This window comes from Triticum dicoccoides, chromosome 4A, assembly GCF_002162155.2.
Source record: "Triticum dicoccoides isolate Atlit2015 ecotype Zavitan chromosome 4A, WEW_v2.0, whole genome shotgun sequence".
NCBI classification, from domain to species: domain Eukaryota; kingdom Viridiplantae; phylum Streptophyta; class Magnoliopsida; order Poales; family Poaceae; genus Triticum; species Triticum dicoccoides.
The window spans coordinates 610,064,124-610,088,235 of record NC_041386.1 but is presented as its reverse complement, the minus strand read 5'-3'; the positions used below and the strand labels follow the sequence as shown (position 1 = coordinate 610,088,235).

The following is a 24,112-nucleotide window of genomic DNA, read 5'->3' as shown; positions in this document are numbered from 1 at the left end:
CGTTGTCCTAGTAACACATTAACACCCCCACCCTCCCCCCTAGCAATACGTTTGGCCATGTTGGCTCAAAGAATAACAAAAAGAACTTTTAAAGAGGTAAGCCTTCAGGGTCCAAATCTTCAGCTAAGTCTTCGATGGGCGCACCAAAATCTTCAATGTCTTCACATCACTTTTAACTAACAGTGGTTAAACCAAATGCTCAGGGACTATACTCACAAACACATTAGTCCCTTAACAACTTTTTTCATAAATCATCCACAAATCTACAAAGGAGGCACTAGATGCACTTATACATTGGCTATTATGAGCTCATTTTAGCAATCCATTCTTGTACAGATCAACATTTTGACATGGATGTTGTAGATGAAGAAAGTCAAGGGAGTCAAAGCAAATTGGGATAGTGAGGCTCACATCATTTTATGGATGTGTGCATAGATGAAGTGCAAGCAAATAATCATCATGGTTCCTTCTTGTCCGAAAGAGGGTATGATAATTTGATTAGGAAGTTCAATGAGCGCACAATGAGAAATTATTCGCGTCGGCAATTAAAAAACAGGTATGATGCATGTAGAATTGATTATAGCATATGGAATACATTGCTTCAAAACGCATCTAGCATAGGAAGAGATCATTTTAGAAAGACCATTGATGCTATCAATGATTAGTGAGCATTTAATTTAAAGGTATCATTGTTGTCATGGAATTTTCCATGTAGTGTAAATGTTGCAGGTATCATTGCGTTTAACGTGTATCTGTGCTATTTGATTGCAAGCATGTCTGCAAGTTGCCAAGTTTCGGTTTGCTCCACGAGCAGAGGAGGATCAAATGAGAGAGATGTGTGATGCTTGTTGTCTCACAAATGAGCATGTGATGGTGCCAAACCCCACATATCAAGGCGGTCCCTGTCAAGTCCATTTGGAATATGATTCTGGCTAAACCTCTCATGACTTGTGTAATCCTTATTCGCCAAGTCCTAAGGTTAATGAAAAGATGGCAAGCAAGAATGCTAAAATGAGGCATCGATGCATATTGTTGAAGTATTTGATGCAAGGAAAAGAGAGTGCAAAATCAGAGTGTAAACGAGATTGGATCCAACAAGACAGGAGATTCATGAGATGATGGCCATGATGCTTCCTAGAACACCTCCGAAGGGGAAACACGAGACATTCAACCATTTCATTCTTCATTGTGAAATCATCGAAAAATCATTTGGTGTTCCCAGGATGAAATGGCGAGTTCTCCTAAGCATACCATGGTATAAACTGGAGACCCAAAAGATGGTCGTCAATCCATGCATGTGTCTCCACAACTGCAATTTTGATATCAAGTTACATGAGCATGGAACCTGGAGTAGAGGGACAAGGGATGTTCGGTAACAAAACTTTACAACCTTTTAAATTTAAATATTTAGCACTTTATGGTATTCGTAAATCATTTTGGTGATCATATTCAATGAGAAATTGTTCGAAACAACCAAGTGTTAGCAATTCAACACATGGTTTAAATCTAAGGGCATCATAGACTCTTTTTACATACAAAGGGATGAAAATGGAGTGGAAAGTTTCCGCTTTTCCGGACCAAAAATGGAAACATAGAGGAAATATGAAAATAAAAATGGAAATTTGCAAAACGGAAATGGAAATAGAATTTTTTTATGCGGAAACAAAAACAAAAACAGAATGGTGTTTGCCGGTGGAACACACGTGGAAACGGAACTTTCTGTTTCCGTAAATATGGAATTTCCGTTTCTACTATAGGTGGCCCAACTACAAAAGAACACACAATGACACAATGGGTAGAATGAGCAGAATTGATCATTTCAAGACCAACTTTTACTACCACTCAAGTACTCAACTAGACCCTATACGGGATTGTCATGTACTACTACAATACTATCCTATGTTGCTAACACAACCATATTATTTTGTAGTCATGTTAACAATTCCAGAAATTATTTGTTTTTTGTTTATATTTCTCTAGGATTCAAGGAGGTTTTAAGTTCTGGTCAACAAACCGTTTTGTTTCCGTGTCTGCTCTGTATTTGCTCCGAGTCTGTTTCCGGTAGTATTTGTTTTCATATTCATTTCCGGGGTTTCTGTATTCGTTTCTACTTCTGCAAAAAAATGAAAACAAATATGGTAGCACCCAGTTCCGTCCGTTTCCACGCTGTTTTGAACTCATACTATAATATCTTAAGTGAACCGGATGGTTGATTCTATGGGCAGTTTCCCATAATCTAACTCTCGACAATCTGCAACTGAAAAGAATCGGCCCCTTCAGTTGGTCACCTAGATACTTCAGCAGGTGATAACCCACAAGTATAGGGGATTGCAACAGTTTTCGATGGTAGAGTATTCAACCCAAATTTATTGATTCGACACAAGGGGAGCCAAAGAATATTCTCAAGTATTACCAGCTGAGTTGTCAATTCAACCACACCTAAAAGACTTAATATCTGCAGCAAAGTATTTAGTAGCAAAATAGTATGAAAGTAACGGTAACGATGGCAAAAGCAACAGTAGCAGTTTTGTAGCAATCGTAATAGTGGCAACGGAAAAGTAACTTAGCATCAACCCGCGCTGGTTCGGTCGACGACGTCAGTGCAACGAGGACTGGCTTTTAGCTCTTGGGGAGTGCCGTGTCTCACCCCAGCTCGTAATGTGCGGTTACCCAAGGATTTCAAGGGCCCGCGTAAAGTGCCTAATTACACCGCCGATTTATCCCCCGAGTCATGGGTTGAGAGTTACGAGATGGCAATGGAGATGATGGATGTGGATGAAGCGGCGTGTGTGAAGTACTTCACCATGATGTTGGACGGAACGGCTCGCACTTGGTTAAAAAGTCTGCCCGTTAACTCTGTCGGTTCATGGGACGAGTTGAAGGCCCGATTTATAGCAAACTTCAAAGATATGTTCAAGCAACCCATGTCGACCGTAGATCTGGCTGCTTGTGTCCAAGGAGAAGGCGAATCAACGACTCACTGGGTGCACCGTGTTTCGGAAATATCCTGCATTCGTCAGACCACATCAATGCTGATTCGGCGATCATAACATTGGAGGGCAATTGCCGGTTTAAGCCGTTGAAGTTGAAGTTGGGATGGCTCAAGCGTCACTGCAATGACATGGGAACACTTATGGCAGCTTTGGTTAAATACGTTGATTCTGATAATTCCAAGGATCCCGGGTCTGACAAAGAGAAGCCGAAGAAGGGAAAGAAGAATGTCAGCACAAAGGGACAGCAGTATAACCAGGCAAGCCATGGGAATAAGGGTAAGCACAAAGCGGACAATAATTCCGATTTTGTAGCTAACACCAACATACAGGGTAACAATCAGAGCCGTAAGGGTAAACCGCCCCCACAGGGCGGAGGATCAGGCATGAATCTGGAGCGTCTGTTGAACCAGCCCTGCCCAAAGCACGGGACGCAAGATAAACGGCTACGCACCTATGGAAGGATTGCTTCATTATGCGAGAGTTCAAAAATTCAGATCTCTTCCGGTATGATCATGGACCATCCGGCGGTTCAGGACCCGGGTTTCACGGGTCGGGTCATGGTGGAGGTAATTCCGGTTCAGGTTGTCAAGGCAACCAAGGTGGACAGGGCAATCAAGGCAATCAGGGTAACCAAGGTGGTTATAACCAACAGGGGAATCAACAGTAGCAGCAGTCGGGTTATCAGAGTAACCCGAAGCAGTTAAATAGTGGACAGTATCATGTCTTCACTACTAGTCTATGCAAGCGCGATCAGAAGCTTCATAAGAGGGCAGTGAACTCCGTTGAACCGGTCGTGCCCCGCTATTTGCGCTGGTCCGAACAACCCAATGTGTGGAGTCGAGAAGATCATCCGCCCCGGGTTGATAATCCGGGTCAACTGGCATTGGTGGTCACGCCACAGGTTGGAGGTTATAAGTTCACTAAGGTACTCATGGATGGAGGGAGCAGTATCAACATCTTGTATTATGAAACTTTACGGCGTATGGGGTTGACGGATAAAAATCTTAAATCGTCGAACACCGTTTTTCACGGTGTAGTGCCTGGTAAATTGGCTTACCCGGTCGATAAGATAGCTCTAGAGGTGGTTTTCAAAGATGATCATGATTCAAGATCAGAGTCGTTGACCTTTGAGGTGGTAAAAAACAGAAGTCCGTACCATGCCCTGTTTGGACGGCCGGTCTATGCTAAGTTCATGGCAAGGCCGTGTCATGTTTATCTGCAGCTCAAGATGCCGGGTCATAAGGGGACCATCACGGTTCATGGCAGCCGCAAGATCTCTCTGGAGTGCGAGGAAGGTGATGCGGCTTATGCTGAGTCGGTTTGTGCAATAGAGGAGTTAAAATTCTATAAGGACAATGTTGATCCAGCAGACATGACTTTTCTGAAGAAGCCCACCACAGAGCATGATCCGGCTTTGAAGTTTAAATCGGCTGATGAAACTAAGTTGGTTGATTTTGTCCCTAGCGATTCATCCAAGCAGTTCAGCATCAACGTTAACTTGTATCCAAAATAGGAAAGTGTGCTCATCGAGTTCATCCGTGAGAACTGGGACATCTTTGCATGGAAACCTTCTGATATGCCAGGTGTACCGAGGGAACTCGCTAAGCACACTCTTAATATTGGTCCCAAATTTAAACCGGTCAAGCAATTTCTTCACCGCTTTAATGAAGAGAGACGCAAGGCCATCGGTGAGGAGGTAGTCCAGCTCTTGGCAGCGGGGTTTATTGTGGAGGTCTTTCACCCTGAGTGGTTGGCTAACCCGGTACTGGTACTCAATAAGAATGGCACTTGGCGTATGTGTGTGGACTACACAGATTTGAACAAGGCTTGTCCAGCTGATCCCTTTGCCCTCCCCCGTATTGATCAGATTATTGATGCTATGGCGGGTTGTGAGCGGTTGAGTTTTCTGGATGCTTATTCGGGTTATCATCAAATCAAAATGGTGGTTAAGGACCAGGAGAAGACGGCTTTTATAACTCCCTTTGGAGCCTTCTGCTATGTATCTATGCCTTTTGGGCTCAAAAGCGCCCAAGCGACTTATCAGCGGTGTGTGCATTGCCTTCATAATCAGATTGGGTGCAATGTTCATGCTTATGTGGATGATATTGTTGTGAAGTCCAGAAAGGCAAACACACTGATAGCTGACTTACAGGAAACTTTTGATAATCTAAGGGTTTATAAGATGATGCTTAATCTGGCCAAGTGTGTTTTTGGTGTGCCAGCCGGCAAGCTCTTGGGTTTTCTGGTGTCTAACAGGGGCATTGAAGCTAATCCGGAAAAGATCAAGGTTATTACATCCCTGGCTAAACCGGCGTGTATCAATGACGTTCAAAGACTGGCGGGTCGGATTGCAGCGCTGAGCCGGTTTGTCAGCCGGTTGGGGGAGAAGGCGATTCCTCTGTATCAGATGCTAAAGAAAACAGACAATTTTGTCTGGAGTGATGCTGCTAATGCGGCGTTTGAGGATCTCAAGAAGCAGTTGGCCGAACCGCCCGTCCTTGCTGCCCTCATTGATAAGGAACTATTGCTGTTATACATGGCTGCTAATGCCCGAGCTGTCAGCGTGGCTATTGTAGTGGAGTGCAAGGAGGCTGGTAAGGAGTATCTGGTTCAATGGCCGGTTTTTTATATCAGTGAGGTACTTATCGAGTCCAAGCAGAGATATCCCCATTGGCAGAAGTTGGTATATGGAGTGTTTATGGTGAGCTGGAAGGTTAAGCAATACTTTCAAGGCCATCCCATTATTGTGGTCAGCTCCGCTCTGTTGGGAGATATCATTCAGAACAGGGAGGCGACTGGCCGGGTTGCTAAGTGGGCTATTGAACTTGGGCCTCACGGGTTGAAATATATGCCTCGCACTGCTATCAAGTCCCAAGCGCTCGTGGATTTCATCAATGACTGGACAGAGTTGCAGGCACGGAGGATAAACCGGATAACACATACTGGACTATTCACTTCGATGGATCCAGACAATTGGTGGGCTCGGGGGCTGGAGTGGTTCTTACTTCCCCTCGAGGGGACAAATTTTGTTATGTTCTCCGCTTAATGTTTCCCTGTGCTAACAATGCAGCTCAGTATGAGGCCTTGCTCCATGGTCTTCGGGTGGCCAAGGAGATGAGCTTAATCCGGGTACGTTGCTTTGGCGACTCCGATTTAGTGGCTCAGCAGGTATCTGGTACATGGGACTCCAAGGATCCACTTATGGCGGCTTATCGGCGTGAGGTGGATGTCATTACCGATCACTTCAAGGGTTACCAAGTCGAGCACATTGATCGGCGCAAGAATGAAGCAGCAGACGTTCTAAGCCGGCTCGGATCCCAGCGTAAACCGGTGCTGCCTAATGTTTTTCTGGATGTTCTGCATAATATGTCGGTCAAGATACCAACAGAGGAGGATCTGGCTATTCCTGACCCAGAAGCTCAATTGGTGGCGGTTCTTCATGCTATCCCTGATTGGACAGTGCCGTACCTGGCATATATGACCCGGGGTGAGTTACTAGAGGACGAAGTTTTGACCAGGCAGATAATCCGGCGGTCCAAGTCCATGACTATTGTTAATGGCGAGTTACATCATTGCAGTGTCTCAGGGGTGTTTCAGCGTTGTGTTTCTCCTGAAGAAGGCTGTGAGATCCTGCGTGAAATCCATGAAGGAGATTGTGGTCATCATGCCGGTTCAAAATCCTTGGTGGCTAAAGCATTCCAGCATGGCTTTTACTGGTTAATAGCTCATGCTGATGCGGAGGATCTGGTCAGAAAGTGTGATGGATGTCAGAAGTTTTCACGCCGAGCTCATGTTCCGGCTCAGGAACTGAGGATGATTCCGATCACCTGGCCATTTGCAACTTGGGGCTGGATATGGTTGGGCCTTTTAAGAGGTCTAAGGATAAGAAGACCCACCTTCTAGTGGCGGTTGATAAATTCACCAAGTGGGTAGAGGCAGAGCCAGTGAGCAAGTGTGATGCGGCCACGGCGGTTCAGTTCATGAAAAAGGTGATCTTCCACTTTGGCTTTCCACACAGCATCATAACAGATAATGGCACGAATCTCTCCAAGGGTGCTATGGAAGAGTTCTGTCAACATGAGCACATCTGGCTTGATGTGTCATCAGTGTCCCACCCCCAATCTAATGGTCAAGCGGAGAGAGCTAATCAAGAAATCCTAAAGGGTATCAAGCCCCGGCTTATGGTCCCTTTGCAGCGGACGCCGGGTTGTTGGGTGGAGGAGTTGCCTTCTGTTTTATGGAGCATTAACACCACCCCCAATAGATCTACGGGTTACACACCCTTCTTCATGGTTTATGGAGCAGGAGTAGTTCTCCCAAGTGATATTTGCCATGACTCGCCCCGAGTGGCAGCTTATGTTGAAGCGGACAATGAAAGAGCATGCCAAGATGCATTGGACCTGTTAGATGAAAAACGGGATATTGCGGCAGCTCGTTCAACGATTTATCAGCAAGACTTGCGGCGTTATCACAGCCGCCGGGTTAAAACCAGAACTTTTCAGGAAGGCGACTTAGTGCTCCGGCTTATCCAGGATCAGACGGATATGCATAAGTTATCCCCACCTTGGGAAGGGCCCTTTGTGGTCAGCAAGAATCTGAACAACGGGTCATACTACCTCATCGATGTTCGAGAGCACAAAGACTCATGCAAGTCAGAGGAGGAGACTCGTCGGCCATGGAATATATCTCATCTTCGGCCTTACTACACCTGAGCCACAGGCTCCTACTATGTATATATTTTTGACAATGTACATATTATGATCAAAAAATAAACCGGCATCCTTGCTAAAGCGGGGCCTCTGCCGTTTCGTCTTATATGTCTTCTTGGTTACATGGGGGCTCATGCTTATAAAGCGGAGTTTTCCATTAAACCGGCTTATAAAGCCACAACAAAGTTTGGGAGCTTCACACCCAAGGGGCCAAAGAGAGTCTGCTGCAAAGCACAGCTCAAACATAGGCACCCACCGAGCACAGCTCAAAAATGTTACTTGGGGGCTCTTTGTGCATAGTAACAAAGATTTTGAAAGGACCCTTCTAATAGGCTATCAAGCCAGGCTTGGAAGCCAGGTGTATTCACCTAAAACCCCGGGTTAACCTGCCTTCATCAAGTAAGCCACTCCGTCCAGGTAATCCTGGTATGACCCATCGAACGTTTGACAAGTCAATCTTATACAAACCCTGAACTTGTCAAAGTTAAAATGAAAATTGGTTAATGTGAGGTCCATCTTAAAAGGCTTTGTAAAATGGTTTAACTCAATGGCCTAGCAGCCCATGAAAAGCCTCGAATTTGGGCCTGGCAGCCCTTGAAAAGCCTCGACTACAAGTTTTCATTTGCTTTTGTTTTGCCAAGTTGTTTCTCCTATGATAAGGATTTGAGATAAACCGGCGTTTATTGACCCTGCCTGACTATAAGTCATTAATATAACCTGGTATTTGTTAATCCGGCGTGGCTTTCAACTATCAGTTGTTAGTACACAACCAAATTTAAACCAGTGTTTCTTAACCGGGTCTGGCATTGACTATAAGTCGCCAGGACAATCATTTGGTGTTTATCATAACCCGGCATGGCTTATTATAAACCAGCACAGCATGGTGGGAGTTATCAACACTCAAGATTTGGGTTATCACCCTTACTACAAGAATGTTGGTAAACCAACGATGTGATTCAATATCACAGAGGACGGTGCACAAATGATAAACCGGCTTCCGGATTCTGATTCCTCTTCAGCTTGATGAGAAGGTTGCGGATCATCCTGCGCTGGTTCAACCTCCGTATAAGAACATGCGGTGCCCCCATGTTTGGTTTTGGCAATTGATGACAATCTCTATGGACTAATGGTTGCCTTGAGTTATATTTGAAGGGTTTGTCCATAGGCTTTTCTTGGAGTCCATTTGTTGGTTTCAAGGAGAGTTTGTGATGACCAAGTTGCTATTAAGGAATTATCCAAAGATTGGTCTTATGAGTGTTGAGCTTATTGCAAGCATGTCTTGAAGAAGAAGATTGTGTGATCATTCATGTTTACCTTCAAGACATCATCCAATCCAAATGAAGAGAGTTGGAAAGATTCAAGGTTGATCAAGACTAAGTCAAAGAATGAATCAAGTTGATCAACACAGAAAGCATAGAAGATGTACCGAGAGGGATCAAGCGATCCCATGGTATGGTAAGCATGGTCAATTACGCTTTGTGTACTAACCCATGGTCTTCGTGAGAGTTCTTTGTGGGGTTAGGTTGTGGTGTGCAAGCTCAAGTTGAATCATCGCGAAGAGATCATATGCTTGAAGCTTGCCGTCCATTGTGGCGACAATGGACTTGTGAAGATGTGCAGAAGAGTGGCTCACCCATAGTGGAGTATGGGGGAGCAATCAACTAGTCTTCTTCGAGCCAATGCAATCAAGAAAGGTGGTCCAACTTGAGGGAGTCAAGATCGTCATCATCTAGCTCAAGTGGACCATGTGCAAGGCAAAGGTTTGCCCTTGATAGGTTCCAACTTGAGGGAGTCAAGATCGTCATCATCTAGCTCAAGTGGACCATGTGCAAGGCAAAGGTTTGCCCCTGATAGGTTTTCTATTTTACCGGTCTCATGGTAGTTGTGGGAGACTGGGTTATAGGATCGTTTGCCGTACTATCAAGGGGGGCTCTCGATGAGTTGCTTGATCGTATCGTTCGTAGAGAGCTCAAACCATTGCATCCTTGCATCATTTTTATTGGTTCTTGTTTGGTTCTTCTCCTTGTGAGATTTGGAGCTTTTGATCATGTTCATGACAAGCTCGAGTTCATCGAAAACGGAGTTCACATGCATCTTCTATGATGTTTTCGATGTTGGAGGGTATGTCGGTTCTTCTCGGTTGTAGGTTTCACTCCTTTGTTTGCTAAGCATACCTCCCCTGCCTCTTCTTACTATAACCAACAAGCTTGAGTTTGCTCAATTCGGAGCTCATTTGCAGAAGTTATGGCAATTCTGGTTTCCTTGGAGTATTCTTTGTTTTAGCGGTAGTGGCTTAAGGCTGGCGCCAGCAGTAGTACCGCGGTCCACAGTAGTAGTACCGCTGAAGCTCCCCAGCGGTAGTACCGCTCCAAGCAGTAGTACCGCTCTCCGAACGGTAGTACCGCTTGGGGTTTTCTGCCGTAGTACCGCTGTGCGTCTGGGCTACTTCCGCCTTGATTCTCGAACGAAGTTTTTCGTGTCGGGTTTTGCGGCACTAAGGGCGGCAGTAGGAGCGGTAGTACCTCCCTAAGCGGTAGTACCGCTCTTCCCTAGCGGTAGTACCGCCCTGGGGTCAGGGCCCTGGCAGCGCGGCAGTATCGCTGGGTTGAGCGGTAGTACCGCCCTTCCCTAGCGGTAGTACTGCTCTGTGCGGGGCAGGTGAGTGGGATAATGGTTGGATTTCCCCCCACCTATAAAAGGGGGTCTTCTTCCCCAATGAACCTCATCCTTTGAGCTCGTGTTCTTCCCCCATTGTTGACCTTCTCCGAGCTTGCTATCTCTCAATCCCTCCATGGATTCTTGCTAGTTTTGGGGGGAAAAGAGAGAGGAGATCTAGATCCACATTTCCACCAATCACTTTCTCCTCTATGTGAGGGGAACCCCTTGGATCTAGTTCTTTGAGTTCTTGGTGTTCTCCTTCTTGTTCTTCCTCTCATTTTCCTCCCTAGCATTAGTTGCTTTGGTGGGATTTGAGAGAGAAGGACTTGGGCACTCTGTGTCCCTTGCCATTGCATTTGTGCATCGGTTTGAGTTCTCCATGGTGATACGTGGAAGTTACAAGTTGAGAAGCTTATTACTCTTGGGTGCTTGGTGCCCTTGAGCTTGTTCCTCTTGGGTGCTTGGGCGCCCTAGTCGGTTGGTGGTGTTCGGAGCTCAATCATTATGGTGTAAAGCTCCGGGCAAGCATCGGGGTCTCCAATTAGGTTGTGGAGATTGCCCCGAGCAATTTGACGGGTTCCGGTGACCACCCCCAAGGGTTGCCAAAGTGTACGGGTTCGGTGACCGCCCCCAAGGGTTGCCATTTGTACGGGTTCGGTGACCGCCCTCAAGGGTCCCTTAGTGGATTCACGGCATCTTGCATTGTGCGAGGGCGTGAGGAGATTACGGTGGCCCTAGTGGCTTCTTGGGGAGCATTGTGCCTCCACACCACTCCAAACGGAGATTAGCATCCGCAAGGGTTTGAACTTCGGGATACATCGTCGTCTCCGCGTGCCTCGGTTATCTCTTACCCGAGCCCCTTTACTTATGCACTTTACTTTGTGATAGCCATATTGTTCTTTGTCATATATCTTGCTATCACATAGTGGCTTATCTTGCTTAGAATAAGTTGTTGGTGCACATAGGTGAGCCTAGTTGTTGTAGGTTTTGTGCTTGACAAATTAACCGTTAGGTTTATTCCGCATTTGTTCAAGCCTAAACCGTAATTATTTTAAAGCGCCTATTCACCCCCCCCCCTCTAGGCGACATCCTCGATCTTTCACTCCGCCTCCCCACCCACTGGCTGGAAGTCAATGGTTGCCCAGTTCCAGACAAAGCTCGGAAGACAGCTTCATCGCTTATAAGATCTGACGGTTCAACATCAGGGGCATAAGTGTGCTTACGGATTGGCGGGATTAGATTTTGGGCTTCATAAACTGATGCATCGATCCGTCTGTTGTCTGCATCATAGATGGACCGGTGGAAGGATAAATCAGTCTCTTCGGCCAATCTACTTGCAAGCGGGCGCATCTCTTTCGGCAAGGCTTTAAGGGCATCATTGTCAAACTCTGACCCGTCTTCTTTTTGGCTAGGATAGCCATTTCCAATGTCTTCCGAATCAAGATCAGCTATCCAAGCCTTAGCCCGAGTCAGTGCACATAAAGCGCCAGCCCTTGCAGCAGATCTCTTCATCTCTTCTAGCTGGGCAGGTGTCATGGATAGTTTGGCCAATGTGTCCTTGATTAATGTTGGCGGCGGTTTATTGTACGAGGTTGTGCAGATGACCTGTTGAGCGCCGGTATACAACTGCTCTATCAAAGTATAAGCGGCCTTCAGTTTCTTGCGCATATCTGAGCCAAGATGGGCGACACGGCTACCTGCAATGGTAACAATATTATTGTCAAACCGGTGATTTCAAGGATGATTCAGTACGGTTCATAACAAGGCTACTTACCAAAGATAGCAGAAGTCATAGTGTTGATTTGCCGCTTTAATCCAGTCAGCTCTTCTGCCACCGGGTTAAGGGCCGCTTCAGCATCTTCCGCCCGTTTTGTCAAAGTGGCTTTTTCAGCCTCCCAGTCTGCTCGCTCGCCTTTGAAGCCATCCTTCAATTGCTCCATGGCTATTAAAGCGCCCTTCAACTCATCTTTGTCCTTGGATGTTTCGGCTTGCTGGGACTTGATGTTTTCCTGGAGGTCGGTGATTTGAGAATCTTTGTTGGTTAAGCCAACCTGCAAAAGAAAGACAATCAGTTGGCAATAAAATTTTTCAAAGTCCCAAGCACATAACAAGTTATGCACTTGGCACTTGGGGGCTAATGCGAATTTAGTTTTTCTCAAATGATATTTTTAAAGTCCCAAGCATACAACATGTTATATACTTGGCACTTGGGGGCTAATGCATATCGGATCGATTCAAGGTTATCAAATTTTTACTGCATGAACCGGATCATGTTAATGACTGAAAGGAATTCTGATGTATAAACTGGATTATCCTAAAGGTATAAACCGGTCTATAGGGGCTACACAAGCAAAGTCCAATTTTCTCCTACTACAAGTCCCGGTTCACATTCATATTGATGAACCGGCCCTTGGGGGCTAATAGAGTGGATACTTGAAGCAGGATATAAGGAAAAAAGAAGTTATTCAAGGAATAAATGTTTACCTCATATCGCACCTTCATCAAGTTTACTAAACCGGCTTCATAGTCACGACTTGTATAAAGCTGGTTCAAATATCCAGAATGGATGTCCTGAGCATTGAGATAAGCATAGCTTGACAAATCAATCTTCCACTTGCCTTTGTCCATAGCAGAAAATTCTTCTTTGGCACTGTGCTTTGATAAAGTGACAGGATTGCCAGGAGCAGTGTGGCCAAAGTCGGTAATCACCACATCATTTGTCGTGCTATCAACAATCTTGTCTGGGTTTGACGGTTTAGCAGAGGCTTTTGTTGGGCTTGGTGGACCGGCAGCTAAGCTTGGTGGATCGGCAGCTGGGCTTGGCGGATCAGCATGATGACTAGTTGGATTAACTTCTGGTGGATCAACAAAAGTATCATGACCCTGCGGTACCGGATCATCCAGAGCAATGTCAGTGTTTTGAAAAAGAGCTTCTGAGGTCCTCTCCGGTTCAGTAACTGGATTATCATCAGTTGGTGTAGCCAGCTTTGCTTTTTTGCTAAGTCTGGCTTTGGCACTAAAAAGAACAAAATACAGAGGTTAGTACAATAAACCGGAGCAAGGCATACAAAATAAGTCTACTATGCTTACCCAGGAACGGGCTTGAGTGGAGGCATCTGAGTGGTTGATGAATTGCCGGAGGATGAATTGGAGGTTCCCTGATAATTCGAATCAGGCGGATTAAGAGGATATTGGAAGTAACCCGCCTTGGGATAAAGTGTATTAGAAGGACAAGATACCTCTTGACGACGCTTGCGAACCGGGGAATAGGGTAAACCGGAAGAGGTAACCACTTGACCACTGTGCCGGGTTGTGCGGTGGGCTTCTTGCTGTTGTTTGTTCAAAGAAAAGTGTGGATCCAAATAAGCAAGAGGGTGTGAACGTTTTAATTTCCGTAATGCTCGACGAAGTTTTGGTACTGGCACATGATCTGAATCAGAGGATAGAACAATTACCTCTACATCACCAGCGTGGCTAGATTCCGCATCATCCTGATAAAAATCATTGTCAATGAGGTGTATGAAAAAAGAACCAAGAGAATCTAATTCTACCTCTGAGTCCAGGTCATCAAGCTCTTTGTCATTGGGCAAATCAGAGGGTTTGGCGGTTTTCTTCTTCGCTGGCTTCTTTATAGTCTTAGTTTTGCTGCGGGGTGCTCTGGCCGGTTTCTTGTGATTTCTTCTTCCAGAACGGATCATCACCCTGCACAGATGAATAATAGATTATAAAGGAATATTTAAGAAAGGACGGATTAAGGTAAAAATGAGGCAATTCTTACAACTGGTGGTTTGTTGGATGCATAGAAGGGGCTAAGCCCTACTCTGGTGCATACAACCACTGGTTCATCAAGTATTTTCTTAACAACTTCAGTAACTTCATCCTCTGTTAGCTGAATATCAATATGACGTTGAGGATCTTTCAAGTCCCCCGTGTACTCGCACATTAAACTGGGGCGCCGGCTTAAAGGCAGAACGCTCCAAGATATCCAGCAACGGACGAAGTCAACACCTGTTAAACCGTTTGCCATGAAGGCTCTGAGTTTTGAGAGTTGTGGTGCATAGTTGGATCGTTCCTTGGCAGTCAGCCTCTGAGGGAACGGATGAGTTTTGGTAAGCCGGTATGCACGATAACCAGTAGAGGATTTTCATTGTCTGGAGCTGTATTGCGGCAGTAAAACCAAGTTTGGTTCCCGTCCTTGGGGTGGCTATGGTGTTTGGCGTGAGGGAAATCAACATCCTTTCTCTTCTGGATTGAAACGCCCCTGAGTTTAGTATTGGTCCCGTCTGTAAATTCAGTATGGCAGTTTAAGTAAAAGAAGTCCCAGAATAATTCCACAATGGGTTCCTCTTGCAGATAGACTTCACAAAATACTTGAAAATTACATATATTGGATACAGAGTTCGGTCCAATATCTTGAGGGTGGATCTGAAAGCTAGCAAGAACATCACGAAAGAACTTTGATCCGGGTGGGCTGAACCCTCGATTCAGATGATCAGTAAAAACAATTACTTCTCCATTCTGAGGTTTAGGAGGATTGTCTAAACCGGGGATTCTCCAGTGAATGGTTTCCTTGATTGCTAAAGCGCCAGTCATAACATACCCAGTCAGTTGCTCTTTAGTAACCCGGGAAGGGACCCAATTGCAAGCATAAAATGTTTTGGCCATTTGAACAGGAAGCTAGAAAAGAGAACCAAGGTCGGTTTAAGGTTTTGATTGATGCAGGTAATCCAGTTTAGAAGACAAAAATAACAAATTGAAGCATAGGCACATGATAAATCGGAGTTTTATATTGAGGATGAGTTGGCGGTTTAAGAGAGGGCTAATGGTACCTGGCAGGTTATCATCTTGTAAAAAGTTAAACCGCCTACACTAGAGTGGAAGTTACAGATCTGAAATATCTCCAAGTAATGCAGAAACAGGTTTTGCAACTCGTGGCTATAGTTTTGGATCTACCACAGTCTTTAAAAGAAGGGAAAATTCAAACCCTAAGCAGTGTCATCGAAATAGCTAAAGGCCAGATGGGATATGTTTATTAATGACAGAGATGTTATGATGAAGGAAAAGGAGATCTACTTATGACCGCACAGTAACAAAGATCGTATTCTTATTTAAAGATCCGTCTGAACAGCAATGGATATGGATGAATACCGAAGAACACCAAAGAACTAACGAAACCCTAATGGTGGATCTAAGAAGAAGAGGAAGGAAGCTTACAGAGGCTGAAGGAGCAGCGGAGGAGCGCCGCGTTTCTCTGGTCAGATCAGGTTGATGCAGCGGCCGTTGGTGGTGCAGAAGCGAAGGTTGACAGCGGTGGCTATGCTCGAGCTCTGAGGCGACACGAGAAAGACGATGAGACGAAGGGGCACGAAGGGGAAAATAAGGAATGGCCCTTGGCCCTATTTATAAAGCAAAAGGGATAAGTGACAGGCGAGGGAATCGAGGAGCCCAAAAAATGGAAGATCTGACACAGCTGTCGCCTTGATTTTTGAAGGGATATTGATAAGAAAAGTATTTATAGGTTTTTTATATGGAGATGATGTCATGACGATTCACTACAATCTTAAGAGATGATGTCATGGCGGTTTACCAAGTACATACGGAAATGATGTCATGGCGGTTTACAAGATTCTTTGAAGATCAAGGAGTGTTTCCAAGGATTGAAGATTGACATGAACAGGTTCAAATCAATCTGGGGCCTAATGTTGGGGATATAACTACTGAGTATAAACCGCCCAGGAGGGGCTGGGTTATGCTCATCCGTATTGAAGCCCATGAAGACAAGGAGTATGGCGCTTTACTATTGAAGCTTTGAGGCCTAGAGCCCAAGGGCGGATTAGGACCCATAGACATAAACCGCCATGAGATGTGTAACTTGTGTTGTAAGTTAGGGAAAGGTAGAAACCGAGCCGGACACGTGTATGAGCCGGCCTTGGTGTTCTGTAAACTGCCGAGCGTCAACCTGTGTATATAAAGGGACGACCCGTCGGCGGTTCAGGGACAAGAAACAACAACTCAAGAGATAGGTAAAGCGGATTCGCTCCCTGCTCATCGAGACCCCATCAATTCCACCACAACTGGATCATAGGCTTTTACCTTCACCGCAAGGGGCCGAACCAGTATAAACTCCCCGTGTCCTTTGTCCGGTTTAACGCCTTTTTGCTAATCTCGTTTCGATGGCTCCACAACTAAGTCCTCTCACTAGGACATCTGACATGTTAATTCCATGACACAATACATTCATGATTTGCTTATAGTGGGTTGCTTGAGTGACAGAAGCATAAACCCGAGTAAGGGGGTTGTGGCATATGGGATAAAGGGGACTTGATGCTTTAATGCTATGGTTGGGTTTTACCTTAATGATCTTTAGTAGTTGCGGATGCTTGCTAGAGTTCCAATCATAAGTGCATATGATCCAAGAAGAGAAAGTATGTTAGCTTATGCCTCTCCCACATAAAAATTGCTATCAGTCTAGTAAAGTAGTCAATTGCTTAGGGACAATTTCACAACTCCTACCACCACTTTTCCACACTCGTTATATTTACTTTATTGCTTCTTTATCTAAACAACCCCTAGTTTTTATTTATGTGATCTTTATTATCTTACAAACCTATCCAACAACACCTACAAAGTACTTCTAGTTTCATACTTGTTTTAGGTAAAGCGAACGTTAAGCGTGCATAGATTTGTATCGGTGGTCGATAGAACTTGAGGGAATATTTGTTCTACCTTCAGCTCCTCGTTGGGTTCGACACTCTTACTTATCGAAAGAGGCTACAATTGATCCCCTACACTTGTGGGTTATCTGGCGTGACAAGTTGGTATCAGAGCCTCGACCGACCATAGTAGCCCCCTTGACTGTTCATAGTTTGGCCGTTGTCAAGTCTAGAAGAAAACTGTTTTTAGAGTCTAGTTATATCAGAGAGTAGGAATTCTTTTTACTCCTCTGCCCATTCGTCGCACTGGAGAGGAATCTTGACGTAGGTGTTTTGACTTACTCCTCTTCCCCTTCAAATTTTTCTTTAGGTTCACGCGGTTAGATTTCCGATTGTTGTGCGTCAGCTCTTTTCATCCGGTGTATTTCTCGTCAAGATGACTCAAGCCTCTTCATCTTTGCCAAGTTCAATCCTCAGTTGTTTTCTTTTTCCCACCCGCCCATCCTTTTTCTTCTCGGAGCCAGAGCCCGTAATCAAGTATCCATCCTACTCGTGCGAAGCCTTTGCATTCTTTCAACCGGTGTTTTCTCTTCAAGCTATCCGTCGGTTCTCCCTTCCAAGTTGCCTTGGTTTTCCTGCCCTCCCACCCTCTTCTTCCCGGAGCCTGAGTCTCTTTCGAGCATCAATTTCTTTCGTGTGGAGCCTCTTCAGTCTTTCCTAAATCATTTCAACCGGTGAATTCTCGTCAAGTTCTTCATTGATTCGTCTTGTTTTCTTTCCGGTGGATTCAATTCAAGTTTTTCGGGGTTGATCATATTCTTTTCCTTGGATAAAGTGTTTTCCTTGCTCGTTCACCTCTTGCCATTTAATTATTCCGGAGTTCGGAAGACATCTCAGGAGATTCGGCTGTGTTCGAATTAATTCGAGGTTATCACCTCATTCAAATATTTCAATTGTTCCGGTGCACCATCTATCTCTTCAACAATCTTTTCCAACGGTGTTTTCTTTTAGTGGGCCCTAACCCACAGGTCTTTTCCCAGGATCTTAACTGACTCTTCTAATTATTCTAGAGCCATTCCTAATTCTTTTCGGAGTTTGACGTAAGAATGAATTTCATCAGTCAGATGCCTTTCCAAGATCGATTTCAAATCATTTCATTGTTGGCTCAATCTCTTTGCTTCCCATTCTCCCGGAGTATCTAAACATTTTTGGTGGTGTTTCTCGTCGTCATTTGAAGATCGAAGAAGAGTTTTTCCTCTAAATGTTGCCCGTTCTCTCGAAGATTCGTGGTTCTAGTTTCATGTTATCCTCTCGAAGTGTTCCATTTGTCAGATATTCTTTTCTTACCCAATCCGGAGTATGTCAGGAGTTTTTTTCCATTTCTTTTCACCAGAGGCCATCTATCTAGAAGAATTCTTCGTCCTCACGTTCCAGCCGTTGTTCTCCAATCACCCCGACGCATCTGTCAAGTACTCTCTAATCAGCTCGTGATCTCTTTGTTATTTCGCATCTAAATCTCCTCAAGCATATTTGTTCCTCTAATTCTTCCCGGTGATTCATTATCTTTCATCAGTCATTTTCGAATTCTTACGGTGGTTCATTCAAGATACCTCTTCCTTATTATCATATTAATTCATTCGTTCTTTTAAATCCTACTGGTGGTTCATTGAAGACCTCTCCCTCAAGGTTGCGCCATTTACCCCTCAATCCTTTTCCGACAAGAATAAGTAGTATGCAAAAATCCATTGCTTGCCATCAATTTAATTTGACGAAGGAAAAGCATACAATAAATCTTATTCTTATTTCCTCGAAGTGGTTAATCCCTTCCTTCGGAGTTTGTTCATGATGAATAATTTCACGGTTCAAAGTGTTTTCATCTTTTCTTTTCCGGAGTTCAAATTTCCTCGGCCATTTCGTCGGAACCTCCATCTAAATCACCGCAAGGCTTAATCTTATTCTTTCATCCTTCATTCTATCTAATCATCCTTTTGTTACCGGAGTTCTTCACGGTGGTTCGTTAAGGATTTAATTCTTTCTTCAAGAGTTCAGCAAGATTCTTGTTGGAGGAGTTCAAGTATCTTTTCTTCTCGTGTCTCGAAGTGCAAATAATTCTCCGTTTTCTTCTGAAGTGGAGTTTTGCATTTCTCCGTTCTTCTAAGCTATTCAGACATTTGGTTGTGGTATAATTTCACCTCAAGTTTTGAGATGTTTTTGATAAGTCCACAACAAGCTTATTCGTTTGTTGTTGAATATCTCAACAACTCCGTTCTACCCTTCCTCTAAGGATGCTATCAAATTCATTCGTGCTGGAAGTTGTTGTTCTCTCATCCATTGTTTTCATTATTTTATTTCAATTCTTCCGGAGGCATTGTGTTGTTCATCTCGTCAAGTGTCATTCCATCTTGTGAGGTTCTTGTTCTATTCCTTCCATTTTCAGTCGGAGTGCTGCCCAAAATCTTTCATTCTTATTCATTTTCTATCTTGTCCTAACCGGAGTGGATTCTAAGTCCATCTTATTCCTTCAGCTTTGATTCTCGTCATATTTGCCGTTCCTCTTTCTACCCGAGCGCTCTTGGACTTTGTTCATCTCCTCTCTTACGTTCTTACTTCACCTCTTCCTCTTTCTCTTCCGTCTCGTTCCTAAGATCTCGGGACGGGATCTCTTGTTAGTGGAGGAGAGTTGTAACGCCCCAAGATCGATGCGCCAAGTGTCTTCCAGTTATTCACCGTCGTTGCCATGTCATTTGCTTGCGTGTTACATCTTGCCATGTTATCATATGCATTTCATCTACATGTTTTTCAAAACTTGCATCTAGTCTCTTTCTTCGTTGTCCGTTTCATCATCCGACACTCGCACGCGCCCGTTGCACCCCTCAAATCTCGTTTTGTGAGCCGTGGAACAACATTCTCTGAATGGGCCGAGAGTTGACGAGTGGCCTTGGTATATCACCGGTAGACCGCCTGTCAAATTTCATTCCATTTGGAGGTCGTTTGATGCCCCAACGGTTAACCGTGTTAACCGCCGGACCCCTTCTCTTTGCAGCCCAGTACCCCTCCACACAGCCCCCCTAGCCCATCTAACCCCCCTCCATGCTCTTCTCCGTTGGATCACGATCGTGTGGGCGAAAACCGCACCTCATTTGGACTCTCCTAGCTCCCTCTATCTATATATAGGCCCTCTCTCCCAAAATTCGCGGGTGAAACCACCCTAACCCTAGCCCCCTTCCTCCTCGCGCCGCCGGACAAATCTTCCCCTGTGCCGGAAATGTCAAGCCGCCGCCCTCCGGCCAACCCGCTGCTGCCACGTCACCTCTCTGCCTCCGCGTCGCCGCGCAGCCCGCCGAGGCCCAGCCGCGGCCCTCTCGGCCCGGTCGCCCGCCGCCGCCAGCCCGCTCCCCTGTGCCGCCCGGCCGGATCAGCCCCGCCGCCGAGCCGCCGCTCCTCCGCTGCCGTGCGCCTCCCCTCTGCTGCTGCCCCACCACCGAGCCTCCGTCAAGCCGCCCCGCCTCCTACACCGGCGCGCCGCCCGGCCTCGCTGCCCCGCACCGCGTCGCGCCTCCGCGTCGCCGCGCGACCCTTGCCGGAGGTCGCCGCCTCGTCGGATCCGACGGGTGGGACGAGATCCACCCGCCCCGTCATCCAAACGGCGCCCGCATCCCGGATCTCCCCGTCCCGGGTCTTCTCCGTCCACGTTTCCCCAAGGGTATAAATTCTGCCCAAGTCCCCGAGTTTTCTAACACCATGTGTGCATCTTTGACCTGCCATATCTCCATGCTCATAGCTCTGATTTGCATGCATAATATGTCAAAATGTTTATATCAGAGTCCTCTTCATGATGGATTAATTTGCATGCATGTTCCTGTTCATATTGATGCCTTAATCTTCGTTGCAAAACTGCTAAGTGATATAAACTACTGTAAACTGCTGCTTGTTAACATCATGTATGCATCTTGTGAGTGGTGTAACTTTGTCCCTGTTGATCCTATGATGATGATCTTGATATGCATATATTTTGCTCTTCTTGCTCTACATGTTGGTATGTTTTGAATTCATGTTAGGGTGCATATAGATATTTTAATCCCTGTTGCAAAAGTGCATGTTGTTGTTAACTGCTGGAAACTGTTGTAACTTGCCTATTTGTCATTTTTATATATTTTTGTGTGATTTTCTTTTGAGCATCATGTCTACATGTTTTAGGAGCATAATTATGCCATCTTTACTGTGGCGCAACTCATATATTTTGATATGCCCTGTGGTGAGTGCAACAAGATCGTGAAGTGGGCTACTTGTTGTTAACTTTCTGTCAAGTCTGTTTCTGTCATATCATGATGCCATGTTTGCATGATGCTACCAATTAATCCATGCATAATATGGAGATGCTTAGTTAATATGTTTTGATTTACATGTTATGCTCTATCATTCCATGCCTTTTGATGCCTCATATATGTTCTTTAGCATATGTTTTAGTTGCCATGAACATGCCTACATGTTGTTCCAGTTTTCTATAATCTTCGTGATGCCTTATTGTGAGCTTGTTATTGATTGATCTATGCCTATTCTGGAGATTCTCCAACTACATGTTTTTAAGTATGCTATGAGTACCTTGTTCACAAGCCATGGTTGTTAATTTTGGATTTTATATGCCTCTGTTCCATGCTTGCAAACATGCTATCATAATGTTACTGTTTTACACTTGCTGAACTGTTTCAATATTCAATCTTGTCATGTTGGTTCCCACTAGTCCATGAGCCATATGTATATGATGTCTTGATGTTATTTGCTCTTTGTTGTGTGTACTTTGATGCCATGCCATTGGTTGCCATGTATAGTTGTTGTAGCATCTTTGTTTTATGCCTCCAACATGCCATCATATTAACTCTGCTCATGTATATGCTCCTATGTTATAAAGTTGCTTTTTTGCATTGATCATATTAGTTTAATCTTGATGCCTATGAACCTGAACCTTAATGATATTTGAAGTATGTTATCTGTGCATGAAGTGCATGACAAATTTATGCTCATATGATTCCTGTAGTATGTTGTTTTGATGGTTGCAAAGTGCCTAGTTGCTGTTTTGGGCAGATTGTTGTTATAACTTGTTTAAAGTGTATGTGTTGCACCGTTGCTCCGTTTCGAGCATGCTTTATATGAAACTTGCTTGATATTGCATGTAGTTTCATCATGTCATGTTGAATACTTGTTTTGAGAGTGTTTGCTTGATGTTTGAATGCATTTTGCACCAATGACATGTTTAACTTGTTTTGATCATATCTTCTAGGCCGTAGCTCCGAACTAAATGAACTTCATATGTAACTTGACTAGAATTTTGTGTAGATCATCGTGGTGCATATTAACTTGCTGTTTAACTACTTGAACATAAGGTTTATTCAGATCTGGACCAATTTCGAAATTTGCATATGAGGACTTACCGGATTGGTTATATGTTGTTCCGGCCTCATTTGAACTTGCTTTGATGTGTTGTTCTTGTATGCATCATCTCTTGCCATGAGTAGCATCATATAGCCTTGTCATGCATCATACTTGGTTGAGCATCATGTCATTTTTATGTGTTGTGTGTTTACCATGTTGTTTGCTTCTTTCCGGTTGTGCTTCTTCTCGATAGTTCCTATTTCGTTGCGATCGTGAGGATTCGTTCATCTACGCTTGGTTCGTCTTCGTCCGTTCGTCTTCTTTATGGACTCATTCTTCTTCCTAGCGGGATTTCAGGCAAGATGACCGTTACCCTGGATCTCACTACTATCATTGCTATGCTAGTTGTTTTGATGTTATCGCTATGTCGTGCTTCCTACCACTTGTTTATCAAGCCTTCCAAATTGCCATGTCAGCCTCTAACCTTTTTCATCCTTCCTAGCAAACTGTTGTTTGGCTATGCTACCACTTTTGCTTAGCCCCTCTTATAGCATTGTTAGTTACAGGTGAAGTTGAAGATTGCTCCATGTTGGAACATGATTATGTTGAGATATCACAATATCTTTTATTTAATTAATGCATCTATATACTTGGTAAAGGGTGGAAGGCTCAGCCTTATGCCTGGTGTTTTGTTCCACTCTTGCCGCCTTAGTTTCAGTCATACCGGTGTTATATTCCTTGATTTTGCGTTCCTTACGCGGTCGGGTTTATGGGAACCCCTTGACAGTTCGCTTTGAATAAAACTCCTCCAGCAAGGCCCAACCTTGGTTTTACATTTGCCTAACAACCTACTAACTTTCCCTTGGGAGTTATAAACCCGAGGGTCATATTTATTTAACCCCCCCCCCCCGGGCCAGTGCTTCTCTAAGTGTTGGACCGAACCGAGTAAACTACGGGGCCACCTCGAGGAAACTTGAGGGTTGGTTTTACTCGTAGGATATCTCATCTGGTGTGCCCTGAGAACGAGATATGTGCAGCTCCTATCGGGATTTGTCGGCACAGTCGGGCGGTCTTGTTGGTCTTGTTTTACCATTGTCGAAATGTCTTGTAACCGGGATTTCGAGTCTGATCGGGTCTTTCCGGGAGAAGGAATATCCTTCGTTGATCGTGAGAGCTTGTGATGGGCTAAGTTGGGACACCCCTGCAGGGTATAAACTTTCGAGAGCCATGCCCGCAGTTATGTGGCAGATGGGAATTTGTTAATATCTGGTTGTAGAGAACTTAACACCTGACTTAATTAAAATGCATCAACCGCGTGTGTAGCCATGATGGTCTCTTCTCGGTGGAGTCCAGGAAGTGAACACGGTTTGGGTTATGTTTGGACGTAAGTAGTTCAGGATCACTTCTTGATCATTACTAGTTTGCGACCGTTTGCGTAGCTTCTCATCTTATTCTTGTATTCGTAAGTTAGCCACCATATCATGCTTAGTCGCTGTTGCAACCTCACCCACTTATCAATTCCATACTCATTAAGCTTTGCTAGTCTTGATACCCATGATAATGGGATTGCTGAGTCCTCGTGGCTCACAGATTACTACAACAACAGTTGCAGGTACAGGTAATGCGATGGTCATGATGCGAGAGCGATGTTTGCTTGTTTTGGAGTTCTTCTTCTACTTCTTCTTCGATCAGGGGTTAGGTTCCAGGTCGACAGCCTGGGATAGCAGGG

The 24,112-nt window shown here is 44.8% G+C and overlaps 1 protein-coding gene across 1 annotated transcript in view; it reads right to left on the bottom strand.

Moving 5' to 3' along the window:
• LOC119283797 overlaps window positions 1-13,476 on the bottom strand; it is a 38,202-nt gene extending 24,726 nt beyond the window's left edge. The window contains exons 1-4 of the mRNA XM_037563201.1: window positions 13,451-13,476; window positions 12,845-13,376; window positions 12,135-12,411; window positions 11,966-12,057 (exon numbers count right to left, since the gene is read on the bottom strand). Coding sequence (XP_037419098.1) covers window positions 11,966-12,057; window positions 12,135-12,411; window positions 12,845-13,376; window positions 13,451-13,476 — 927 coding nt within the window. The remainder of the gene's footprint in view (window positions 1-11,965; window positions 12,058-12,134; window positions 12,412-12,844; window positions 13,377-13,450) is intronic.
• Between the last annotated feature and the right edge of the window lie 10,636 nt (window positions 13,477-24,112).